We start from the raw sequence: 25,507 nt of genomic DNA, 5'->3' as shown, positions 1-25,507 counted from the left end.
CGCTGGCTGAGCTGGCATTTAATGCCTGTCCCTGATTGCCCTCGAGGAGGTGGTGGAGAGCTGCCTTCTTGAACTGTTGCAGTCCATTTGATGTGTGTAGACTTACAATGCCCTGAGGGAGCAATTTCCAGGATTTTGACCCAGCGACAAAAGGTAACTGCATTTCCAAGTCAGGATGGTTAGTGGTTTGGAGGGGAACTTTCACATGGTGGTGTCCCCATGTATCTGCTGCCCTTGTCTCTCTAGATGGTAGTACTTGCATGCTTGGAAGGTGCTTTCTAAGGTTCTTTGTGAATTTCTGCATTGCATCTGTTAAAGAACAGTCACCCCACCGTTTTGGACAATCAGCCAGCAGAGAATGGGACAGTCCCCACAAGGGAAGCTCAAAAAGCGAACAGGGTCCCAAGGCTGGGTTGCCCTTGCTCAAAGGCAGTCATTGCCGGATTGAGGGACATGGAATCACCAAGGGGCAAGCCTGCAGAGAGGCACTTTTTACTGAGCATTCCACCCAAACCTATCTCATCCCTTTAACCCTGCATTTCCCATGGCCAATCCACCTAACCTGCACATCTTTGGACTGTGGGAGGAGACCCACACAGAGATGGGGAGAATATGCAAACACCACACAGACAGTCGCCTAAGGGTGAAATCAAACCCGGGTCCCTGGTGCTGTGAGGCAGCAGTGCTAACCACTGAGCCACCATGCAGCCCATTAGAATTCCCAGTTTAAAACAGAGATTCGACTTTTGTTCTTCAGAGGATTAAGAGTCTTTGGAACTTTCTTCTTGAAAAGGTGTGGAAGCAGTGTCTTTGAATATTTATAAGGTAGAGGTGGAGAGGTATTTGTTAAGCAAGGAATGAAGTGTTAGCAGAGGTAGGGGGAATGTGGATTTTAGTAACAATCAGATCAACTAGGAACTCATTGAATAGTGGAAGAGGCTAGAGGAGCTAATTTATTCCTTTGTATGTATAAAATGATATGGAAGGAAACAATGCTTTTCAGTATTATACTATTTTTACTATATTAGATAAAAAGTTACTTGTTTCTCAGATCAGAAAGAGAAAATGCATCACTCTCCCTTTAATATAAAATGTGTGGATGAGATTGAGCTTAACTTTCCAAATAAATGCATAGCACAGACTGCAGTTCGCATCTAGATATGTATATTTTATATTTCTAGCAACCCTTTTCCACAATTAACGGATAAGGATGAAAATTCACAATACAAGACACCACTAGAATTGAACAGAGATCAGAAGAGTAAATTCCCCTCTTCCATAACATAAGGAAAATCAATTGTTATCCTTTAACTCACCAAGACGTTCAAACACACAACTCTCTAGAATATCTGACATAACTCGAGTATATCATCTAGGTGGCCCTTCACTGCTGTATAGAGGGAGTCTGACACTGTCACCGGAGTCATCATTCTGCTGATACATTAAGTGACCTTCCCTTCATTGTAAGGTTAACATTGCAGTAATTGCAGTCTTTAGTCCTATTTGTAACTCTTCAGAAAATACTCCCACAAACAGCATGACTTGGACAACACTCAGCTGATAAGTGGCGAGCAACATTTATGTCAGAAAGTATCAGGCAATGAACATCTTTAACAAGAGATGATCTAACAATCTCCCCTCAACGTTCGACGACATAGCCACTGCTGAGTTTCCCACCACCGACATTTTGGCTGATGCCATTAAGTGGAAACTGAACTGGACCTACCTCATCTGGTTCACTAATGTCCTTTAGTGATGGAATTTGCCATTCTGACCTGCTCTGGCCAATATGTGACTCCAGACCCACAGTCAAGTGGTTGACTCTTAACTGCCCTCTGACCTAGCCAGCAATGCCCTGAATGAATAAAATAATATATAAGTACTGCAGGTCAGAGGGTGGAAGTTCTTTGGTGAGTAACTCACCTCTTGACTCCTCAAAACCTGTCCACCAGCAGCAAGGCACAAGTCAGGAGTGTGATGGAATACTCCCCATTGCCTGGATGAATGCAGCTCCAACAACATTCAAGAAACTGTCCAGGGTAAAGTAGCCCACTTAGAATATAGAACAGTACAGCACAGAACAGGCCCTTCAGCCCATGATGATGTGCTGACCATTGATCCTCATGTAAGGTAAACCTAATGTACAAACCCTCACATTTCTGTGACCATATGCATGTCCAGCAGTCTCTTAACTATCCCCAATGACCTCGCTTCCACAACTGCTGCTGGTAATGCATTCCATGCTCTCACAATTCTCTTCGTAAAGAACCTGCCTCTGACATCCCCTCTATACTTTCCGCCAAACAGCTTAAAACTATGACCCCTCGTGTTAACAATTTCTGCCCTGGGAAAAAGTATCTGGCTATCAACTCTATCTATGTCTCTCATTATCCTGTACACCTCAATTAAGTCCCTCTCTTCCTTCTTTTTTCCAATGAAAAAAGTTCGAGCTCAGTCAACCTCTCTTCGTAAGATAAGCCCTCCATTCCAGGCAGCATCCTGGTAAACCTCCTCTGAACCCTCTCCAAAGCATCCACATCTTTCCTATAATAGGGGACCAGAACTGGACACAGTATTCCAAGTGCGGTCTAACCAAAGTTTTATAGAGGTGCAACAAGATCTCACTGCTCTTAAACTCAATCCCCTGTTAATGAAAGCCAAAACACCATATGCTTTCTTAACAACCCTGTCCACTTGGGTGGCAATTTTAAGGGATCTATGTACCTGCACACCAAGATCCCTCTGTTCCTCCACACTGCCAAGAATCCTGTCTTGAATCCTGAAATTGATTAAAGATTTTCCACCTTTCTTCAATAGATGTGTGAACAGTAAACACGCACAATAACTGCTCCTCTCCTAAAATGTTTACTTTCACTTTCCACATTTGATCAGCATCATATCCACAAACATTCACTCCCGCCATCACTGATGCTCAGTGTTTACAAAAAATTCACTAAAGCATTCAGACAGCATCTTCTAAACCCACAGCCACATCTACAAGAACAAGGAACAAGTAGATATATGGTAACACCATCTCTAGCAAGTTCCCCATCAAACCACTAACCACCTTGACTTAGAAATATATTGCCACTTCTTCACCGCTGCAGGATCAAAATCCCAAATCTCTGGGTCCCTTGAAGGGTCACTGGAACCAAAACATTTACTCTACTTTCTCTCCACAGATGCTCTCAGGTCTGGTGAGGTTCTCCAGCAATTTCTGTTTAAAGTTAGTCCACATGCTGATGGAGGTAGCTCATGGGTCCTCTTTCCTCATCTTGCCCCATAAAGATATTGAGGACAGTCAGAGGATTCACACTCAGACATGGAGACAAGATGATAGATGTGAAAAATACCCTTCAAGTAATTTCCTAAAGGGAGAGAGAGAGAGAGGGGAAAATGGAACTTTTTGGAGAGGGAATTCAAGGGTTTAGGGTCCAGACAGCTGCCAATGTGAATGAGGGTGTACCAAAGACCCAAGTTGCAAAAATGCAATGTTGTAGGACAGGAGGAGCTCCCAACATAGGGAGGACTGAGGCCCAGGAGAGATTTTGTCACAAAGGTGAGAATTGTATAATTTAGGTGTTACTGGTCCAGGAGCAAATACAGGTTATTGAGCACAAGGAAGACAGGCAAATGGGATTTAGTGAGAGCAAGGATAGGGTTCAGGATGAGCTCAAGTCTGTGGAAAGTGGAAGGTGGGAGGATAGAGCTGGAGAATCTCAACAGATCTGGGAATAGTCAGGTCTGGAGGCAACAAACACTGGATAAAGTTTTCAGCAGCTGATTGCCTAAGGAAGAGGTGTAGATGGATAAGAATACACCAATTGTAGAAGCTGTCTTTGTGATGCAAGCGTTATGGGGTTGGAATTTCAGTTCAGGATCAAATAGGAGTTGCAGCTTGGCCCAGCCTGAATCAGAGGTTAGAATCAGAGAATCCTTGCAATGTGAAAAAAAGTTATTTAGCTCAGAGTCTGCACCAACCCTCTGAAGAGCATCCCACCCAAACCTAACCCCACTCTCACCCTATCCTCATGACCTTTCCCATGGCTAATCAACCTAGCTTTCACATCACTGGACACCATCGACAATTCAGCATGGCCAATCCACTTAATCTGCACATCTTTGGACTGTGGGAGGAAACTGGAGCACATAGAGGAAACCCACACAGACCCGGGGAGAACATGCAAACTCCACACAGACAGTTGCCTGAAGGTGGAATAGAACCTGGGTCTCTGGTGCTATGAGGTAGCAGTACTGTCCCAGCTGGAAATGTAGAGGGAAATGGAATTCTTGATGAAAGAAGAAATTTCCTGCTTGTATCTTTGACCTTCCCAATGCTTAGGTAATGGAAATTCAAGCTTGGATTTTGGAAAAGCAACTTAACAACATGTGCAACACAACAGCTCTGCAGTGGAGGTTGAGCGAGGAGGCAGTAATGTTAAGGTGAACATTGTGGGCACACAATGGGACCTGACACCATGTCTTCAAATGATGATACCAAACAGCCAAATGTAGTTGGTAAATATAACTCACTGCAGGAGGTTCTCTGGCTATGATTAAAGAGTGAATAAGTATGTGGTTGATTGTGTAAAAGGCTGCAGGCTGGCAGAAATGGATGAGGTTGGATAATGATCACAGTCAAAAGATATATCACTGTCTCTCTGTACGCCACAGCAAAGGGAAAGTCCCTATAGGAGAGGCCCAATCATAAACAAATAGCTATAGTTTTGGGAAGAGTTATGTTCAAGGACTTTGATGAGAAAAGGGCAGTAAAATGGTGCAGAAGTTTGCTGGAACAGAGAGCCACGGGTGGGGTTTCCTGAGATGGATTTAATGAGGAGGAGAGAACCTGACGTGAGGGATTCTTTTAGAATATCAGCCGGCGATGGAAGACAGGAAGTGAAATGAGAGACATCAGTTTAATGGGAGTAAGGTTATAACAGTAAAGTCCATGTACAAGAGGAACTTGGGAGAAGGCAAGATGGTGAGATACTACAGAAAGATATTGGGTCCAGGGTTAGGAGCAGGTGGAAACTTTGGGAACGGGCAGAGGTTTGACTTGGAAATGGAGAAAGGAGGGACCCAGTGGAAGCAGCCAATCTAATGGTCTCAATTTTAGTGATCAAAAAGTCCTTTAGCAAAGTGTAGTTTTTGGTGAAGCAGAAAAGATGTGCGCTGTCCATATTGCAAATACAGAAGAGTTTCGTATCTTCATTTTTCTCTCTGCTTTTGTCCTTTTCTTCTGGAGATACCAACTCATACTGAGATTGTAAAAGTGAAACCGCCAACTAGGGACAAGATTCAGGGGGCAGGTGGAATTCAGGCACATGGTGGTTTTTATTCGGGCAGTCACCAGATCATGCAGGGAGAAGGCTAAAGACCACCTCTGAATCTGGCTTCGACGTGACGGCATAACTATCCCCTTATCTTTGGCTCAGATCAGAAGAGACGTCAATGACTCTCTGACTTTCACAATATGGTATAGTATTTTTAGATATTTTATGCTACAATAATCACTTACAATGTGGTCACTGTGTCTTCCCCCTTATTCTATACATCCAGTCCTGTGAAATGCCTAATCAATGATGGACACTCCTATGCACAGCCCTAGGTTCCCCTTGATCTCATGATATTTAACAAACATTGTAATCACCAGGTCTTAGGTTGTTTTAATGCATTCTATTAATTTGCATTTCAAAGTTACTGGCTATACTCCTTCGGACATGTCCCAGACTTGCTTATTTCTAAGGATTTGCTTGAATCCTGTTATTCATTGTATTAATTTGTTATCTCTATCAAATTCTGTTACTCATCTTATATTCCCCACTGTTCTAATTATAAAAGATGCAAAAGACAATTGGTTCTTCCTAACTGCTGTAAGATTCATACTATTAATTCTACTATCAAGTTAGTTATATGTAAAGTTTTTATATCTACCCCTACTGTTAGTATTCTTTAGCTAATGAAATGTGAGCAGTTTGTTTCTCACAGTGTGCACTAGGCATTCCTTTAATGATAAAGGGAAAGCTTTCGGAGACTAGTTAACTTTTACATCTATATTTGAAGCGTTTACCCAATGCATTTAGTGATCTTTGTACTGTTGTTATATAGGTGTATGTATAATTACATTGAAATCTGTCTCTAAAGATTATCTGAAGAATCTTTAACTAGAACCTACTTCTTAATATTATGATTGATTTTGAAGAAACAACTAATTACTGCAAAATGCCATTTTGTTGTTTTCATAGCCATTCCAGGACCTAGCCTGACCACATACTGTCTTCTGGGATGAGATTTATGCCCCTTGTCATAACTAACTCTTTTTACCTAATGGGACAACATCCTTTCATTAATGAGACTGGAGTTAATCATTGTTGTAGTTTAACAAACTTGTTTGATCTCCAGAATTTTATCAGCCATAATCCCATCAGTTCATTGATGTTTGTTACTGTGGGAGCTTGCTTTTCCCTTCAATGTTTGTTACAACTCTTTAAGCTTGGATGTTTCTTCTCAAACTGTCTCTAACACACCTTTTGCAGCTCTTGTTTCATGTAAGGCTCTCTTTCACCTTGGAATAACCCCTGTCCAAAGGTACTATTCTATCAACTCATGATCTCACTTAAATGCCGGATCAAGGTTTTAATTCTGTAGAACCACTTGCCAGCCATTTTCTGCAGGGCTCGAGGGACAGCTTGGCTGTCAGCCATTTTGTGTCTCTCAAATATGGGCTGCTCTAACAGAGACTCACCATGTGCAAAGTTCCTGCCCTTTGTTTCTCCCAATTGACCAATTATCATTTGAGATGTTAGACAGGAGACATTCTCTGTATGTGCAGCCTCAACCTGCAACAGTGTGGGAGAATCTGGTGTAATCATCAGCAATTGGACCCATTTTATATACAATATAGATACTTTAAAAACAATTGTGAGGAATTACAAGCAACCTCCTACATATTGCTATGTACATACCTAACTATATCAGAAAGTGCTGGAGAAATTCAGCATGCTTGGGATCATTAGTAGAGGGGAAAACAGAGTTAATGTTTCAAATCCAAACTCTCTTCCTCAAAACCATTAGGAATTTCTTTAAGAAGTCACACTTTACTTGAAATAATAACTCAATTTCTCTCTCAATAGATGATGTCAAACCTCCTGAGTTTCTCCAGCATTTACTATTTTTTATTTCAGATCTCCAGCATCCGCCAATTTTCATAATATGCATATATAAATAAATTCATTGTTCACATTTCCTTGAATAGTTGATCTGAGTTTTGATCTTTTTTTTAACAATCTGTTTTCTTTCTAACCAAAACTATAATATATTCAGTGCCTTCTTACCCAATCTCTATCTCATACTGTTCTAACTCAGGTTATTTTTTTTTAATTACCAACTTGTGTTTCTCCTCCCTAGCTGTCTCAGTTCTCTTTCCAAACCAAATACTCTATCAGACTAAGCTGCCTGAGGTTGTTTCCTGGGGAGTTTGAAAGTGTTGCACCAGTTTGTAATGCTGTTTTCAGTCTTTGTTCATCTAAGGAAACAGCAGAAGTCAGCGACACAGACACCCAAATAGATCGTAAGGAAGATATGTGTTACCACACAAAAAAAAACTTTCTGAAAAGCATATAGATTTCCAAACACTAAGATAATCCACAGATATAATTCCTGGTGTATAGCTGCAGATACGTTCCCACAAGCAATTAGCACAGAGACACGCACACACCCACAGACTGCCGCCCTTATACAGTCACTGACCTCCTGGTCAATTACAAAACTTCAACAAGTTTTGCAAGTTCCGGCAAGTTTCGCAAGTATTTTTTTAAAACAAAAAAATTTCTCTGCCAGTTCGGCAGACTGTACATTCTAGCCCTTTGCTGCCCTGCCTGTTCTAGCCCTCCTCTTCCATGTAGCTAAACCCCGTGCCGTTTTCAGCTCAAGTGTCAAAGTGAGTCTCTTCTGGAAGCAGAGCATGGCGTCTCCGAAAGCCTTGAGGGAGTGGATAATGTTGTTCGCGATCTTCACACTACGGTCTGTTGAAGGTGAGAATCTGTCCTCGCTGAGTTCGAGTCAGCGCAAACGAATGCCCTTTAACGTTCTACTGATGTCTTTCCAATGCCTGGATTGCAAACTCTGTCCCATCCAGTAATATCCCGGGAAGCAACCTGATCTTCAGAAGCACAGTGTGGATAACTGTGGGGAAGCTTGAGGTGCAGGGACAGGGAGCTGATAATTCACAGCTTCACAATAATCCAGCATTAATCCTTCAGGTGCACTTAAGAAAATATTAGCATGTGGCAGAATTTTTGTTTGCAGTTTGATCATCCACCTTTACTCTGTAAACCCAAAAATCTATAATTTCATATCTCTATGTGAAATATTTATGCAAGTGCATTCACGTATGCTAGCAATATTTTGATGCATATTCATGATTATAACAATGACTGCATTCTATAGTTCTTAATTGGTTGTAAGTAACTAATAGAGATTTTCAGGTTATGAAACAGTTTAAACGTAAGTCTTCGTTTTTCTCATCTAAGCACAATTGAAAAATCTTATTGGCAAAAGTGAGGATTTCATAGAATATAATTTGTCAGAGAAACATGTTACCAGAGAGCAGGTTACACTAACTTTGTTATTATGTAATGTGATAAGATTAATTAATGACCTGAGAGCATAGGTACCTTTGGGTAGCAGTGATCATAATATCAATTTGAAAGGGAGCAGAATGGGTCAAAAACTTAAACCTTTAAACTTAAATAAGAGCAAGCACGTGGACATGTGCTAGCTGAAGTGAACTGGAATATGAGGCTAGGAGATGGATCAGTGAAGAAGCTGTGGCAGAGATTTAGGTGATATTTTAGAATACTCAGAACGAATATGTTCTATTATAAAGGAGTTCTAAAGGAAGAATATGGACCAAATGCAAGCAAATGGGCCTAGTTTAGTTCGGGACACTTGGTTGGCATGGACAAGTTGGGCCGAAGGGTCTGCTTCTATGTTGTATGACTAAACAAGTTAAGAAAAACGTCAAACGTAAGGAAAATCATATAATTATAAAAAGATGAATGGCTGGTCAGAACATAATGAACAACTGAAATGACTAAAAGGTTATCAGGCCAAGTAACTTTGAACATGACAGGAAGCTAACTAGAAATATAAAAACAAATAGTAAGAATTTCTATAGGTTCCTAAAAGGAAAAAGCTTAAGTAAAGTGAGTGTTGGTCCTCTGGAGGTGGAGAATGGGGAGGTAATATTGGATAATAAAGTGGAAAGGAAGTTTCCTTTTGTGGGTGAGTCCAGAACTAGGCAATACTGTTTTAAAATTAATGACCAGCCTTTTAAAGCAGAGATGAGAAATTTTGTTTCTCTCTAGAGTGTGAGTTGAATAACTTTGGAACTCTCTGCCTCAGAGGTGATGAAGTTAGAGTCATTGAATATTTTTAAGGCAGAGCTGGATAGGCAAGGGAATCAAAGGGAATGTGGAGTTCGGAACACCAACAGTTCACATGAATACAATCAGAGCTGATGTTTTGGAGATTTTTCATCCTTAAACTTAGTGCAAAGTAGAAAAGTTTATAATTAAATGAGAAATGTTCCTTTTTCTTCCTGTAATTTGTACTTGAAGTATTACTCAGTAAGCTGAACCTGACAGGGTAATGAGGATGTGACGGCAGAGATTTATTGTTAAGAGGTGTTATGTTGTTAGCATATTTAGAATGAAAATGGATAATACATGAAACTACAGTCAGAGATGAAATTGAATTAATGATTAATAATCACTGTTACTCTATGATTGAGTAAGTAAATGGATGAAGCTAATTGAGAATATTGAGTTCATAACCCAACTATAATATATAATTTTCTCTAATACAGAGAGCACAATGTTCATTTGCTTAAGGATATAATTTTTCCACTGCTGTAGGTTACAGGAAGCGTAAACATCTTGTGTAGAGATAAGGAGGAAATGTGAAAGAATCTTGAATTGAATTATTTAGTTTCAAATTAAATTTTTAGACTTTCCTCTCTGCTGTCAAGTAACTGTGTGTGTCTTTAATAATTCAGTAAAAATGTTGCTCTTGGTTTCATTCAGTTGGGACATTGTCCTTCATTCTACGCTCGTGTTAGTTCTCATATTATAAACTCTTTGACCCAATTTCCCAGCCATCCATTCAAACCTTTAACCATCAACTGTCTACTCCTATGACCTTGACCGGTGACAAGCCCAACTCCAACTGCATACCTCACCATCCCAAACCACTGATCCCCTTCACCTACTATTTTGCAACCATTGAATGTCCAATACTCATGGAGCAAATGAACGATTTTCAACTCTTTCCAAGCTCTCATCATCACGTTTCCACATGCCTTAATCCCTCTTTTGGATCAGATGCACTGTTATCCCATCTCCATCCTTCTTTACATCTCCAAATAACTTCAAACACATTACTATTTCCCAGATCAGTGCATATTTCTCTTCAGAGCATCCATTTGCATCTCTTCTTTTAGCGTTCCACCCCTTCCACAGCAACAAAGTGCTTCCCGCCAAGCTCATGAAGGGTATTCTGTGGCTGTAACCGTGGTAGCATTTAACGCTTCATCACTTTTCAGCCCTTGACTCCATCTTCTTCCCTACCTCCATCCTTCACTGTGCAGCTCGGGGTGACTGCTCTTATTTGGTTCTGCTTCTAACTATTGAATCATAGCCAGAACATCCACAACAGTTGGCATTCCTAATCCCACAGTTATCTCTCCAGTCTCTCAGCAATTTGCAGGAGTGCATGCCGATGGCCGAGTGGTGCTATTGCCCCACAATTTACCAGAAACCCCGGTCATGTTCTGTTGTAGCAGATGGAGGAATTCAAATTCAATTTGGAAACACATTTGGAATTTGGGATCCAACAATGACCAAGAAACCATTGTGAATTGTCAGGAAAAATCCATCTTGTTCACTAATGCCCTTTAGGCAAGGAAACTGCCATCTTTACTTAAGCTGGCTAGTGACTCCAGACCCATAGCAATGTGAGTGACTCTTAACTGCCTTCTGGGCAATTAGGGATGGACAGTAAATGCTGGGAGAAAGTGAGGACTGCAGATGCCAGAGATCAGAATCGAGAGTGTGGTGCTGGAAAAGTACAGCGGGTCAGGCACTGTCCGAGGAGTAGGAGAATTGACATTTTGGGCCTGAGCCCTTCATCAGGATTCTCCTGCTCCTCGGATGCTCCCTGACCTGTTGTACTTTTCCAGCACCACACTCTCAACAATAAATGCTGACCAAGGCAGCAACACTCACATCCTGAGACTGAACTTAAAAAAAGACTCTCACGTTCCCTCAACTATATAAGCTGCCTCTAATGTAACTGCCCCTCTGGACCAGGTTGGTTAAAATTATTTTAATCAGCCTGTTCAGAGATGTTATTACATACCTTTGGAACAGGTGAGTCATGAACCTCCTGGCACAAACGTATGGACACTACCACCGCACCACAGAATCCCAAAGTTGGTTATGTGGTGACAACAGGTTTCTGGGACCTGTCTGAGAGACTGATACAAACGTCTAAAGAATTATTAATGATTTTGTTGACGTCATACGTATCAATAGAACATGATGTGTAGATGCCGGTGTTGAACTAGGGTGGACTAAGTCAAAAGTCACATGACACCAGGCTATAGTCCAACAGACGAAGGAGCAGTGCTCTGAAAGTGTGAAATTTTAAATAAATCTGTTGGACTATGACCTGGTGTCGTGTGACTTACAACTCAATAGACCTGGGACCTTACACCAACACAGAGAAGGGGTTTTCAAATCCTGAATAGATGTGAGAAAAAATGAGAACTTCAAATATGTTTAAGACAAATAATACTCTTGGTTAAAATCTATTCTATGAGCTCATTTAAGCAAGTGAATGGATATTTTTGCCACAAATGCTTGTTTAGACAAAATATAATCACTTTGTACTTTTTCCCCCTCAGCACGAGCTGTAGATCTTGCATACAAATCTGGTACATTGTTTACGTATAAGTACAATGTGGATTTGTTACTGGAGACATTATCCAGTCCAGAAACATTGCCAGGATCAGGATTCAGGATCGAAGCTATCGTTGGCCTTCATGTGGTTTGGGAAAACAGCAGCAACCAACATGAGCAGCTTGTTCAGTTGCAAGTACGTACATTTTTCCATTTTCATGCCTGGAGTTTGCCTTAAATTCCTCCATGGTCTCACTCCCTCCCAGCGTCTCTAACACCCTCTGGCACAACAAACGTTTAAGATCTCCACTTTATCCCAATTCAGACTTTCTCAATTTCTGAGATTTTCATTGCTCCAACATTAACAGCTGCATTCTCAGATTCCAATCTTCAAATTTTGGAATTCCCAGTCTCACAAATAATTTAATGACGTTAATGTTTTATTTGATGAATGTACAAGTGCTACTGATAGTGCAGAAATATTAGTACGTTGCAGATTTAACTTCAGTTTGGAGGTGCTTTGCAATGACTGCCAGACACTTCAATGGTCATCCACTTAATCAGATAGAGGGGGAAACTGGGATGCGTTTCCTTTGAGCAGAGAGAAGATGAAAGGGAGATTCAAACTCATGAGGGAGTCATAAAGCTGTACAGCATGGAAACAGCCCCTTCAGTTCAACTCCTCCATGCCAATCAGATATCCTAAATTAATCTAGTCCCATTTGCCAGCGTTTGGTCCATATCCCTCTCAACCCTTCCTATTCATATACCCATCCAGATGCCTTTTAAATGCTGTAATTGTACCAGCCTCCACCACTTCCTCTGATACACACACCACCCTCTGCATGAAAAGCTTGCCCCTTAGGTCCCTTTTAAATCTTTTACTTCTCACCTTAAACCTATGCCATCTCATTTTAGACTCCCCCACCCAGGGGAAAAGACCTTGACTATTCACCCTATCCATGCCCCTCATGATCTTATAAACGTCTATGAGGTCACCCCTCAACCTCTGATGCTCCAGGGAAAACACCCCCAGCTGATTCAGCATCTCCCGATAGGTCACACAGTCTGACCCTGGCAACGTCCTTGAAAATCATTTCTGAACCCTTTCAAGTTTCACAACAGCCTTCCGAGAGCAGGGAGACCAGAACTGAATGCAGTATTATAAAACTAGGAGAAAGTGAGAACTGTAGATGCTGGAGATCAGAGTCGAGAATGTGGTGCTGGAAAAGCACAGCAGGTCAGGCAGCAGCCAAGAAGCAGGAGAATCGACGTTTCAGGCATATGAAGGGCTTATATGAAGCACCACACTCTCGGCAGTATTATAAAAGTGCAAGTGTGGAGACGCAGTTTCTAGTGAACACAAGTGTTAAGCATAGCACATGGATATTTAAAGTAACAACCAGAAGGAATTTGACGGAGTAAAAGATGCTGCAAGTTATCCTCAATTACAGTGGAAGTATTGGAAACAGATTCAGTAATAACTTTAAAAATGACAAAGAGCAGGAGAGTGTAACTAATTGGATTGATTTCACAAAAAAACCAGCTCAAGTACAAGAGGCTAAGTGGCTTCCTTCTAAGCTTTATAACCCAATGGTTCTATGCAATTAGTGTCTGTTTAGGAAGTAATGAGCTGTAATTTTAGAAGTCTTTTGGGTGTGCAGTACTCTTAACAAATCAGCAGGAGTTAAATGCTTTAAGATTTTGATTACAAGCATCATTTTCCATTGTGTCTCCCTCTACCTTGTTCAATAGATACAAGAAGTGCAATTGTTAAATGTATCAGAACGAATGGACAGTCAAAGCATCTTTAAAAATATTCCTGCTGAGTCTTTGCTGGGGCCTACCGCAATGACAGGATTGAAAGGACCTGTAATCTTTCACTGGAATAATGGAAAGGTAATTATCTCTCAATTTGCTCCATTTTCAAAATTAGGGGTATGGATTGCATCTGGTGACTTGACAAACATTTTCTGACTAAGAAAACCTCAAATAAAAAAACAGATTTGGTATGAAATTTAACTTGGACAATGACAGGAAATGGAGAAGAGGAAATCCAGAATCCATTCTTTTTCCTTCAGCCTGATTTTCCATCCCTTTTTTAACAATCATGCTTTTTCACTGTTGTTCCAAGATCACCCTAATAATTAGTTCTTAGCGTAATAACAATCGATGCTTTAAGTAGACTCTGCCTCCGTTCCTACAATTTTGAAGAAAAAGAAATAGTCTGATTAATTGAATCACGCAGAATTCTTTAGGGGCTTGACCTGGTTGACTGTGGGAGAATGTTGTCTCTGGCTGAATAGTCTGGAACTCAGAATCTGTCTCAGAATATTCAACACTGAAATAAGGAGAAACTCTTCACTCTTAAGGGCTGCACATCTTTCAGATTCTCCACAGCAGGGATGGTAAGGCACTGTGGGTATCTGATGGATAGGTTTCTGACTATTACTTTAGAATTAGGTTTATTGTCACGTGTATTTATGTTACTAAAGTACAGGAGTGCAGTGAAAAGTCTACAATGTCACCAACACGTGGCACCGTCTTAGGTACAAAGTACCCAGGTACAAAATGTAGATACATAAAAATAGAGAGAATAAATAAAAGACGTTACACTACATTACAGATATGCATAGTATAAGTTAGGAAAATAAGAAATAAAGCTAAAGAGATAGACATTACAGCCTTTCTACAAGAGCTTGCACATGCTCTGACTTAGCTCTACTGATTCCCAATTAGTAGCCATTTTTGCTCCAGGCCGCTGGGAGCAGTCCATGCTCTGATCCAGGCCATTGGCTGAACAGGAGAAAGACAGAAGAGAGAAAAAAAATACAAGAGGGGAAAAAAAGAAAAGAAATGGACGGTTGTGGATGAGCTCCACTTGGAGCATCCTACTCTGAAACCATCTTGGACATTTGGATACATATTTTGATAAGGGATATAGGCATAGTGCAGGAAAGTAGCTAAGGAGGAACAGGTTCAAGTGTTAAATGAGGTACTATCATTTCTGTTCCTTACCATTTGTATGTTTATGAGATCTAAACTGATTTTTATTTAATATAAATTTAACAAGAATTGCCAGTGATGTGACTTGTGTCTCCATGGACTGTAACCTCATGAGTTCTGCCTGCCAGGGGATCAGCCTGAAATGAATTCATGAGGCTGCTTTACTTAGCTGGACTGTCGTTCCTCTGAGTCTGCTGCATCTCTAACTCTGACTTAACTCAAAGTGACTATTGCCTGGCACTCAGGACTTCCAATAAACTCTTTACTTACATTCTATTACACGAAATTAGAGTTAAAGCTCCCAAGTAAAATTCCTGTTTTTCAGTAATGTGATTATTGTTTTTGTCAATTTGAAGTTAAGGCTGTTAGAGAAATGGAACTCAGACCAGTTTTTCCTTGTGGATGGAGTTTATTGACTTCTCAGTCACACAGCTCATGTCAACCCCTCACAACCAAGTGGTCCTTTAGAATTTTTTAATCAATCTGTTCAGACATCACACATCTCTGGAGCAGATGTGACTTGAACCTGGGCCTCCTGCCTTAGAAGTAGAGGCACTACCACTGTGCCACAAGAGCCCTCACTGCCCTCCTGTTTATATTTCCTCAGATTAACTAATTAATCCCCAGTTATCAGCATAACCCTTGTATACTCACAGATGTCTGAGCTACATTGTCATCATTATAATTCACCATTAACATATTCATTCCCATTCTTCTGTACTATTGAACTTTTAAAAATTGTTATGATTTTTGATGGCTACCAGTGTGTTAATTTGTGAGCTTTCCCGAACTGTGTTTCTAATTGTTTGTTTGGAGTGATACTGGATGAAATGTGGAGTCTTCCAGCGATAACCTGTTCCATATTTCTTTCAGATAAAAGCTCTGTATGGCTCTGTTGATGAAACAGGATTCATGTTAAGCCTGAAGCAAGGCCTGGTCAGCCTTTTCCAGCTCCAGCTGAATTCGGGTACCGTCACTGAGGTAACCTACTCATTTCAGTTGAACAAATTTTGGTTTCCACCCTCACTTTCTCTTCTAATGAAACCTGGTTGTGTACATCATAACCACTATAACTGGGGCGGCAAGGTGGCTCAGTGGTTAGCGCTGCTGCCTCACAGCACCAGGGACCCAGGTTCGATTCCAGCCTCGGGTGACTGTCTGTGCGGAGTTTGCACATTCTTCTTGTGTCTGTGTGGGTTTCCTCCGGGTGCTCCGGTTTCCTCCCACATTCCAAAAGATGTGCAGCTTTGGCCGTGCTAAATTGCCCATAGTACAACAGTCATGGGTAAATGTAGGGAAATGCGTCTGGGTCGGTGTGTCTTGTTGGGGCCTGTTTCCACGCTGTAGCAAATCTAATTTAAAAAAATTTCTGTAAGGGAGGTGAAAATCAAACCTGTACCAGTTGCACTTATCAGGATTGACATGCGAGGAAACCAATCTCAGAAATACATTGTTGTCATGTTCTTCGGGTCGTAAGCTATTGGCATCAAAAGTATTGTTTTAATTTATCTCAATATTTTTGATTAGGTTCAAGGTAGTTAGATAATTACTGCTGTTGCTACTGAATCTGCATGTATCTACGCCTCCTTTACATTGGCAAGAACAAATGCAGACTGGATGACTGCTTTCCTGAACACCTCTGTTCTGTCTGTAAGCATGACTCTAACCTTCCAATTGCTTGCCATTTTAATAAACCCTCATGCCCTCACACGAACATTTCCATCCTCTTCCAATACCTTTCCAAACAGTCAGCCTCCAGAGATTACCATCGTCCCACATCCTTCATCATGGACAATGACCACCACCACCTTCACATCTTTCCCGTGGATCTTGTGACCCAGTGACCAATTCACCATACTGCTACAGTGCTCCAGCAAGGCTCAACACATGCTGGTGAAACAGTATCTCATTTTCAGCTTCAGCCCTTAAGAGCATTCAGGGTTCAATAACTTCAGGGCATGCCATTGTTTCTGATCATCTACTTTGATTACACAATTCCACTCCCCCCACCCCAGCATCTCCCTCTACCACCCCCTGTCTTGTATTCATCTTGTTGGCTTTGTCTGCAGTGCAGCACACCCATTTTCTCCTGTTTACGCCCATCATTAATATCTGTTTCTCTTCTCTATTTCTCCTTTGCCTCCCCTAGTGCCGCCTTTGTCTTTTGCTCTTTCAAGTTGAGGCCGGCATGGTAGGAACTCGTCACAGCCTCTATGCTCCAGGCCGGTGGCATCGTTTCTTCGATGCACTTTTCATCTTTTTCCTTTTCTTCATCTTTGAGGCCGGAGAAGGTCGACAGGCAGTGGCTGCAGTGATGGTGCTGTGGACTGAGATTCCCAGTAATGGTAGGCCCAGAGGCCTGGACCGCCGGCAGCGGTAGGCCCCGGAGCCTGGACTCCCGACAGCGGTAGGCCCGGAGCCTGGACTCCCGGCAGCGGTAGGCCCGGAGCCTGGACTCCCGGCAGCAGCATTGGCTCGGGGCCTGGACTCCCGGCAGCGGCAGGCCAGGAGCCTGGACTCCCGGCAGCGGTAGGCCCGAAGCCTGGACTCTCGGCAGCAGCATTGGCTCGGGGCCTGGACTCCCGGCAGCAGCATTGGCTCGGGGCCTGGACTCCCGGCAGCGGTAGGCCAGGAGCCTGGACTCCCGGCAGCGGTAGGCCCGGAGCCTGGACTCGCAGCAGCATTGGCTCGGGGCCTGGATGCCTGGCGGCGGTAGGCCCGGAGCCTGGACTCCTGGCGGCGGTAGGCCTGCAGCCTGGACTCCTGGTGATGGTAGGCCCGGAGCCTGGACTCTTGTGGGACTCGACACAGAACCTGAACTCTTGGCAGCAATAGACCTGGAGCCTGTATTTTTTTAGATTAGATTAGATTACAGTGTGGAAACAGGCCCTTCGGCCCAACAAGTCCACACCGACCCGCCGAAGCGAAACCCACCCATACCCCTACATTTACCCCTTACCTAACACTATGGGCAATTTAGTATGGCCAATTCACCTGACCCTGCACATCTTTGGACTGTGGGAGGAAACCGGAGCACCCGGAGGAAACCCACGCAGACACGGGGAGAACGTGCAAACTCCACACAGTCAGTCGCCTGAGGCGGGAATTGAACCCAGGTCTCTGGCGCTGTGAGGCAGCAGTGCTAACCACTGTGCCACCGTGCCGCCCAAATTTGTGGCAGCGGTAGGCCCGGAGCCTGGACTTTTGATGGCAGTAGGTCGGGAGCCTCGACTCTTGACGGTAGTAGACCCAGAGTGTAGACTCTTGGCGGCAGTAGACCCCAAACCTAGACTCTTGGTGGGAGTAGACCCGGAACCTGGACTCCTGGCAGCGGTAGGCCCAGAGCCAGGACTGTTGATGGCAGTGGGCTCGGAACCTAGACTCTGAGCGGGATTAGGCCTGGAGCCTGGATTCTTGGCGGTAGGCCCAGAGCCAGAGCATTAGTTGCTATTGCCAAAGGAACCTTGAGGACTGGAGCACCTTGCAAAGACTTTGCAGAACCCCCGAAGCCTGGGCTTGAGCCCCCAATTTGAAAAGAATCTGAACTCTTAATTAAATAATTTCTTTTTATCCTTGTTGTACCTCGTAATGGCACCGGATTGTGGCGACAAAGCTCTTTTCACTGTATCCTCAAGATTGAGGTCTCAGTAAATAAATGATTCATTAATTTGCTGTGGACAGCTTCCTCATTAGTTCCAGTCACTTGTTTGTCAGCAAAGTAAAACCCATCATTTTCTCACCTCTTTCAAATCCAAAGAAGAGTCATATTGGACTTGAAATGTTGACTTTCTTTCTCTCTTCACAGATGCTGCAGCATTTTCTCACTTTATTTCAGATTTCCAGCATCCACTGTACTTTTGTGTGCACCTAGGTCCATTGTGTTTGAAATATCAGGTACATTATTGCAGGACAGCTCGACAGATCACCAACTCAGAGGTTCTTGCTTGTACCATCAGCCTGCATCCGATCCTAAGCCAATGACGTCTGCAAAGACTGATTGCATTTATCAGGAGCACAACCCCTCTCCCTTCCTGGGACCCTTGGGCCATATTTATTGGGCCTCTGTCCCAGACCCTATGTGTCTGAGTGGGGCTCCCGGATAATGCCCAGCACAGAGATGACGACCAGAGCACATACCATCGTTTTACAAGATGAATACTGCTGCCGACTATATGAATTTCCTTCTGATTATCAATTTCCTATTTGCTTCTCTCTACAGAGAGTTAGAAACACAGCCTAGTCACACAAGCCAACCTTCCATCCATCGACTCCGTCTTCACTTCTCATTGTCTTGGAGAGGTTGCCAACATAATCAAAGACCCCTTCCCACGCTCGTTATAAATCTCTTCCAACCCCTTCTGTCAGGCAGAAGATACAAAAGCTTAAACACACAGACTAACAGATTTAAGAACAGCTTCTTCCCCACTGTAATCAGACTTCTAAATGGACCTCTCAAATTTCAAATCTAATGTTGATTTTGCTTTTTGGGCACTGTCTTTGCAGCCGTAACTCTGTTCAACCACCCTGTGATCTTTGTATGGTATGATCTGCCTGTACTGCACACAAAACAAAACTTTTCACTGTACCCAGGTACATGTGGCAATAATAAATCAAATCAAATGAAAATATTGACGAAAAGAGAACCACAAACAGCACGTGTTTAGGAACCAGCCTCCATGCTAGAGACATAGAGATGTACAGCACGGAAACAGACCCTTCGATCCAACCTGTCCATGCCGACCAGATATCCCAACCCAATCTAGTCCCACCTGCCAGCACCCAGCCCATATCCCTCCAAACCCAGTTCATAAGATTTTGGCTGACCTGAGTTTAACCTAAATTCCATGTTGCTTCATATTGCCAATAAATTTTCATCCCCTTGGTAATCGATATACCTATCCAGATGCCTTTTAACTGTTGCAATTGTACCAGCCTCCACCACTTCCTCTGGCAGCTCATTCCGTGCACGCACCACCCTCTATGTGAAAAGGTTGCCCCTTTTATATCTTTCCCCTCTCGCCCTGAGCCTATGCCCTCTAGTTCTGGACTCCCTCACCCCAGGGAAAAGGCCTTGTCTATTTACCCTATCCATACCCGTCATGATTTCCTAAACCTCTATAAGGTCACCCCCTCAGCCTCCAATGCTCCAGGGAAAACAGCCCCAGCCTATTCAGCCTCTGCCTGTAGCTCAAATCCTCCAACCCTGACAACATCCTTGTACATCTTTTCTGAGCCCTTTCAAGTTTCACAACATCTTTCCAATAGGAAGGAGACCAGAATTGTACGCAATATTCCAACAGTGGCCTAACCAATGTCCTGTACAGCTGCAACATGACCTCCCAACTCCTGTGCTCAATACTCTGACCAATAAAGGAAAGCATACCAAACACTGCCTTCACTATCCTATCTACCTGCGACTCTACTTTCAAGAAGCTCGGAACCTGCATTCCAAGGTCTCCATACATCTACTCTCTGTATAACTTGAGCTATCATGTCATACGCAATGCTGTTCAAAACATCGAATGGTACAGTGCAGAAGAAGCTTAATAGATGCATAATGCCTTGATAGAGCTACCACCTTAATCCCATTTCCCTACTCCTTCCACTTAGCCCTGGAGTCTTTTTTCACTTCAAGAATTTATCCAATTGCTTTATGATCATGACAGTTGGTTCTGTATCCACCATCCTGTCAGACGGTGTGTTCCAAGCTGACAATAACTCAAAGTGCCAGTAAAAAGATTTCTCGTCTCACCTCTCATACTTTTGCCAATCATTTACAATCTGAGTCTTTTAGTGATCAACTCTTCCTCCTGCTGGAAGTGCTTTCTCTCCATTGTAAATTGTTTATGATTTGTAAAACCTCCATCTAATTTCTCCTTCACTTTCTCTACTGTAAGGAGCAGGGGCGCAGTTCCTCCAGGCTTGCTGTAGACCCGGAGGCCTCATGTCCAAACTGGGAAAGCTCTGGTCTTCTTTCCTAATGTGTGATGAAAGGCCACCAATCCGAAATGCTAACTCTGCCTTTCTCCACGGAGACTGACCTGAACTGCTGAATATTTCTGCCGTTTTCTGTCCCCCATTTCAGATTTCTAGTGTTTTGCTTTTAAGTCCTCAAGGGCAGATCAATAATGAAGATACGAACGAGACTAGGCCATTCTCCCCCTTTGAGCCCACTCTGCAGTTCATAAGATTTTGACTGACCTGATTTTAACCTAAATTCCATGTTGCTTCAGATTGCCAATAATCTTTCATCCCCTTGGTAATCGAAAATCTATTAACTTCTGCCTTAAAAATATTTAAAGTTTCTGCATCTACTGTCTTTTGAGGAAGAGAATTCCAAAGGTTCACAAACTTCTGAGAGGAAATATGTTTCCTCTTCTCTGTTTTAAATGGGTAACCCTTTGTGTTTAAACAATGACCTCTCGTTCTCAAATGTTTATCAATTCCACTTTCCTTTTATTAGATTGATGTATCTGGCAACTGCAGAGTCACCTATGAAACTGCCAATAACCAGGTGACAAAGATCAAGGACCTCCGTAGCTGTGAAAGGCCAGAGTCTGGATTTGGATCATCCAATCAGGTACATTTCATTTCACCGATTGGCCGTGGGTAATGCTAGATAAAGTAACACGAGTGTTCTACTAACAGCAATCTGATTTTGTCTCAGTCCCTGCTGCAGTTTCCTGAAACACTGTGATTAGTGTGAGCTAAAATTAGTGCTCAGGATACTGAAGGCAAAGATTGACCTGACTGGGAGATTGGTTCGACAGCAGAAGACAAGTCAGGATAATAGATATTTCCTTGACTTGGATTTGTTCCAACCAGGATCTGACATGAGGATTCACCATATTTATTAATCTTACAGATTTACCAATCTTACAGGCACTGCTCTTTATTTTTAACTACCCCACAATCAACCACACATTCTGGAAATGTTACAACCAGAAAGTACACGAACAGATTTGGCGCCATGTTGTGTGATCATTGGATGCAAACAGTGGGCATTAATTTTCCTGCCTTTGCTGTACGCTTGTTGTTACGTTTGAAAGCCTAAACACTCTTGGTTTTTTTTAAATCTGTACAGTAGAGAAGCCAGTTACAAAATGTGTTTTAACATATTGTGAAAATGTTTTCTCACTAATAGATATATTAATGACTCCCCTCACCCGCCCCTTTCTACAGGAACACTCACTCAGTGTTGTAGAAAATCTCAGGAGTCAGTGCTTCAGCATTAACAGACTTTATTACATGGCCATGGGGAAAACGTCATGCCTCACAGCGAGAGACAGGCATAATCTGAACTAATTCAAAATGTTACAGTTTCTATAGTATCTTAAGCAGGGGCTGACTGTTAGTCAGAAAGTCATGGGTTCGGTGATATCACCGGTCAGCACAGGTTGTGGTCACGGCTGTTTCCTTATCAAGCAGGGCTGGAGGGGTAGCAGACACTCAGCGTTTGCACCAGGTCTGTAAGAATCAGGAAGATAAACGACATTAGCATCAAAATCGGGAAGATAAGCGATACAATGAGCCATGTATCATTATGCAATCAGAGCTAGACTGGGGTTTGGGGAATACAATGAATCTCAAGTAGTCACAATGTTATCTTTAAAAAACTTCTCTGAGTGGGCAAGTCGGCAGTTCTAGCTTTGTCCTGTAAGACCAGAGTATGTGACAAAATGGTTGCTAATTCTGGGGAGCCAAATTCTCCTCCACACTCAGCAACTCTTCACCCAACTCCCATCCCCTACTCACTCATTGACTTCACATTCACTCATTGACTGAGTCACTAAGCATTCCCTCTTCTGAACCCTCCTCCCTCCCTCACTCGATCACTTATTCACTAGTTCACACAGACTCTCTCTCCCCCGTTGACTCCCTCACTCAGCAATCCCTCTTCCCAACCCTATTCACTCAGCAACCACTCTTCCTAACTTTACTCAGTCATTCTCACTTACTCAGCAATCCCCATTCCCAACCCTACTCTCTCATGCAGTTGCTCACTCAGCAACTCCTCTTCTGAACTTTACTCACTCATTCTCACTCACTCAGCAATCCCTCTTCTGAATCCTCCTCCCTCACTCGCTCACTAACTCTCACACACTCAACAACCCCTCTCTCCAACCCTCCTTCCCCCACCCAATCACTCAGCAGAGTCTTGCACAGGATCTAGAGTATACAAGGTGGACATTCACAGGTAACTGTTTAATGTTATCATCATCAGTGCGAATGCGAACCGCAGTTTCAATATGTACAGCACTTCCCAACATAGGAACATTAAAGTAGGCCAGGAATATATCACATGACACACTGAACGTCAGTCTGATCCCAGTTGTTCTTCATGTCTCAAATCCACTCTCCCTCCTCCCTATTTCACGTGATTCCCGCAGAGTCTAAAAATCTGTCTGTCTCAACCTTAAACTTATTCGAAGGTGGGACATCCATAACCCTCTGGGGTAGAGAATTCCACAGCCTTCTGAGAGAAGGTATTTCTCCTTATCTCAGTCCTAAATGATTATCCCCGAATTCTAGATTTCTCAACAACTGTAAACAATATCTGAGTATAAGTTAAATTAGCTTTATTGAATTAAGTTGAATTAGTTTTATTGTCACACGTACTCCAATACTTAAAGGGAAAAGTTTACAAGTTGCCACTTACAGTGCCATCTTAGGTATAAAGTACCCAGGTACAATTCTTAGCTACAGAATAGGGAAATGAAGAAAAAATGTTCCATTACAGCCATGCTCAATGTGACCATCGGTATGAAAAAGAAGAAGCAAAGTTTAAAAAGACAAACATCACAGTCTCTCTTCAAGGTCTCTCAACCTGAGGGTCAGCAGATCAGCACAGGGGGTCTCCACATGGTCTGACCACTGGCTGCCCCCACTCACTAATGGCCATTGTATTCCAAACTTGGAATGTTTCATTTAGAACCGAGTGTTTTTCTGGGCGACCTCTGAAGGCAATGAACCACGTTACTGTGGATCTGGCTTCACACCCAGACCAGAACGAAAGGACATCAGTGAGCAAGCTGACCGACAAAATTGATTATTCCATGGTCACCATTAATGAGCTAAGTTTTCAAATTCAGATTTTTATAAGAAAATAATTAACTGGATTTAAATTGCTCCAACGTGCATGTTGAGGTTTGAACTCATGTCGCCAGAGTATTAGCCTGGATCTTTGGGTTTACTAGACTATTGACCTTGACACCAAAGTCTGACCAGAGCATAGGGCTGTTCTCTTATTGAGAGAGGGAACGAGTGGAGGTTTAACCTGAGGGTCACCATGTCTCAGGTAAGGGGAAAGACTGAGAAAGAGAGTAACCTCAGGCAGTGTGGAAATTGAACCCATGCTATTAGCATCATACAGTTCTTTGTATACACTGAACAGCCCTGTTGGATTTTTGCAGGGTCCTATGAGAGTTCCCTCTCATTCATCTAAAATTCAGCAAATACAATGTTAACTGATCACTCTGTGTCAACCATTTGATCTAAATTGCCAGTACACCGCCGTTAGCCATAAAATTGTTCAACGGAAACATAAAGTATTTGACAATTTCTGTAAGAATTATCCTGTTGGGTAACAAAGGGTCTATTCGTTTTTGCATTGCCTTGCACAATGGAAAATGAGAAACCAGTTTGAACCAATGGCAGGGTGCCTGAGGAACAAAATATAAAGTTACTGTGGTCCGAGAGGACCATCAGGCTGTTCTCTTATTAGAGAGGGATGACTTGTGGTGGTTTAACCTGAGGGTCAGCAGGCCTCAGGGGAGATCGAGAAGGTGGGACCTTCATAGTGATCTCAGCCAATGTGGCCGTCGAACACATACTGTTGGCGTGATGGTCATTAGAGCTGAAATCTTCAAATATTCATCTGGGCACATAGTGACATCTGTGTCCCTCCGCTTCTTCCTTTCCCGCCGTACCAACCAGTACCTTTCCACCGACACCCTCCTTCGACTGACTGAACTGGTCCTCACCCTGAACAACTTCTCTTTCCAAACTTCTCTTTCCAATCCTCCCACTTCCTCCAAACCAAAGGAGTAGCCATGGGCACCCGCATGGATCCCAGCTATGCCTGCCTCTTCGTAGGATATGTGGAACAGTCCATCTTCTGCAGCTACACTGGCACCACACCCCACCTTTTCCTCCGCTACATCGATGACTGTATCGGCGCTGCCTCGTGCTCCCACGAGGAGGTTGAACAGTTCATCCACTTTACCAACACCTTCCACCCCGACCTCAAATTCACCTGGACCGTCTCAGACTCCTTCCTCCCATTCCTAGACCTTTCTATTTCTATCTTGGGTGACCGAATCAACACGGACAACTTCTACAAACCGACCGACTCCCACAGCTACCTAGACTACACCTCCTCCCACCCTGCACCCTGTAAAAACGCCATCCCATATTCCCAATTCCTTCATCTCCGCCGCATCTGCTCCCAGGAGGACCAGTCCCAAAACCGTACAACCCAGATGGCCTCCTTCTTCAAAGACCGCAATTTCCCCCCAGACGTGATCGACGATGCCCTC

The 25,507-nt window shown here is 42.9% G+C and overlaps 1 protein-coding gene across 2 annotated transcripts in view; it reads left to right on the top strand.

Annotated features, from left to right (window-relative positions):
* The first annotated feature begins 7,333 nt into the window (after positions 1-7,333).
* The window catches only part of LOC122541791 (microsomal triglyceride transfer protein-like), a 102,018-nt gene continuing 83,844 nt past the window's right edge, over positions 7,334-25,507 (top strand). The window contains exons 1-5 of one of the 2 annotated variants that reach the window (XM_043678772.1): positions 7,334-8,036; positions 11,969-12,159; positions 13,719-13,862; positions 15,843-15,950; positions 21,433-21,549. In XM_043678772.1, coding sequence (XP_043534707.1) covers positions 7,967-8,036; positions 11,969-12,159; positions 13,719-13,862; positions 15,843-15,950; positions 21,433-21,549 — 630 coding nt within the window. In that variant the 5' untranslated portion in view covers positions 7,334-7,966. The remainder of the gene's footprint in view (positions 8,037-11,968; positions 12,160-13,718; positions 13,863-15,842; positions 15,951-21,432; positions 21,550-25,507) is intronic. The other variant, XM_043678773.1, reaches the window with a different exon arrangement.

This window comes from Chiloscyllium plagiosum, chromosome 38 (genome assembly GCF_004010195.1).
Source record: "Chiloscyllium plagiosum isolate BGI_BamShark_2017 chromosome 38, ASM401019v2, whole genome shotgun sequence".
Classification (NCBI taxonomy): Eukaryota; Metazoa; Chordata; class Chondrichthyes; order Orectolobiformes; family Hemiscylliidae; genus Chiloscyllium; species Chiloscyllium plagiosum.
This window is presented reverse-complemented; position numbering and strand designations above follow the sequence as displayed.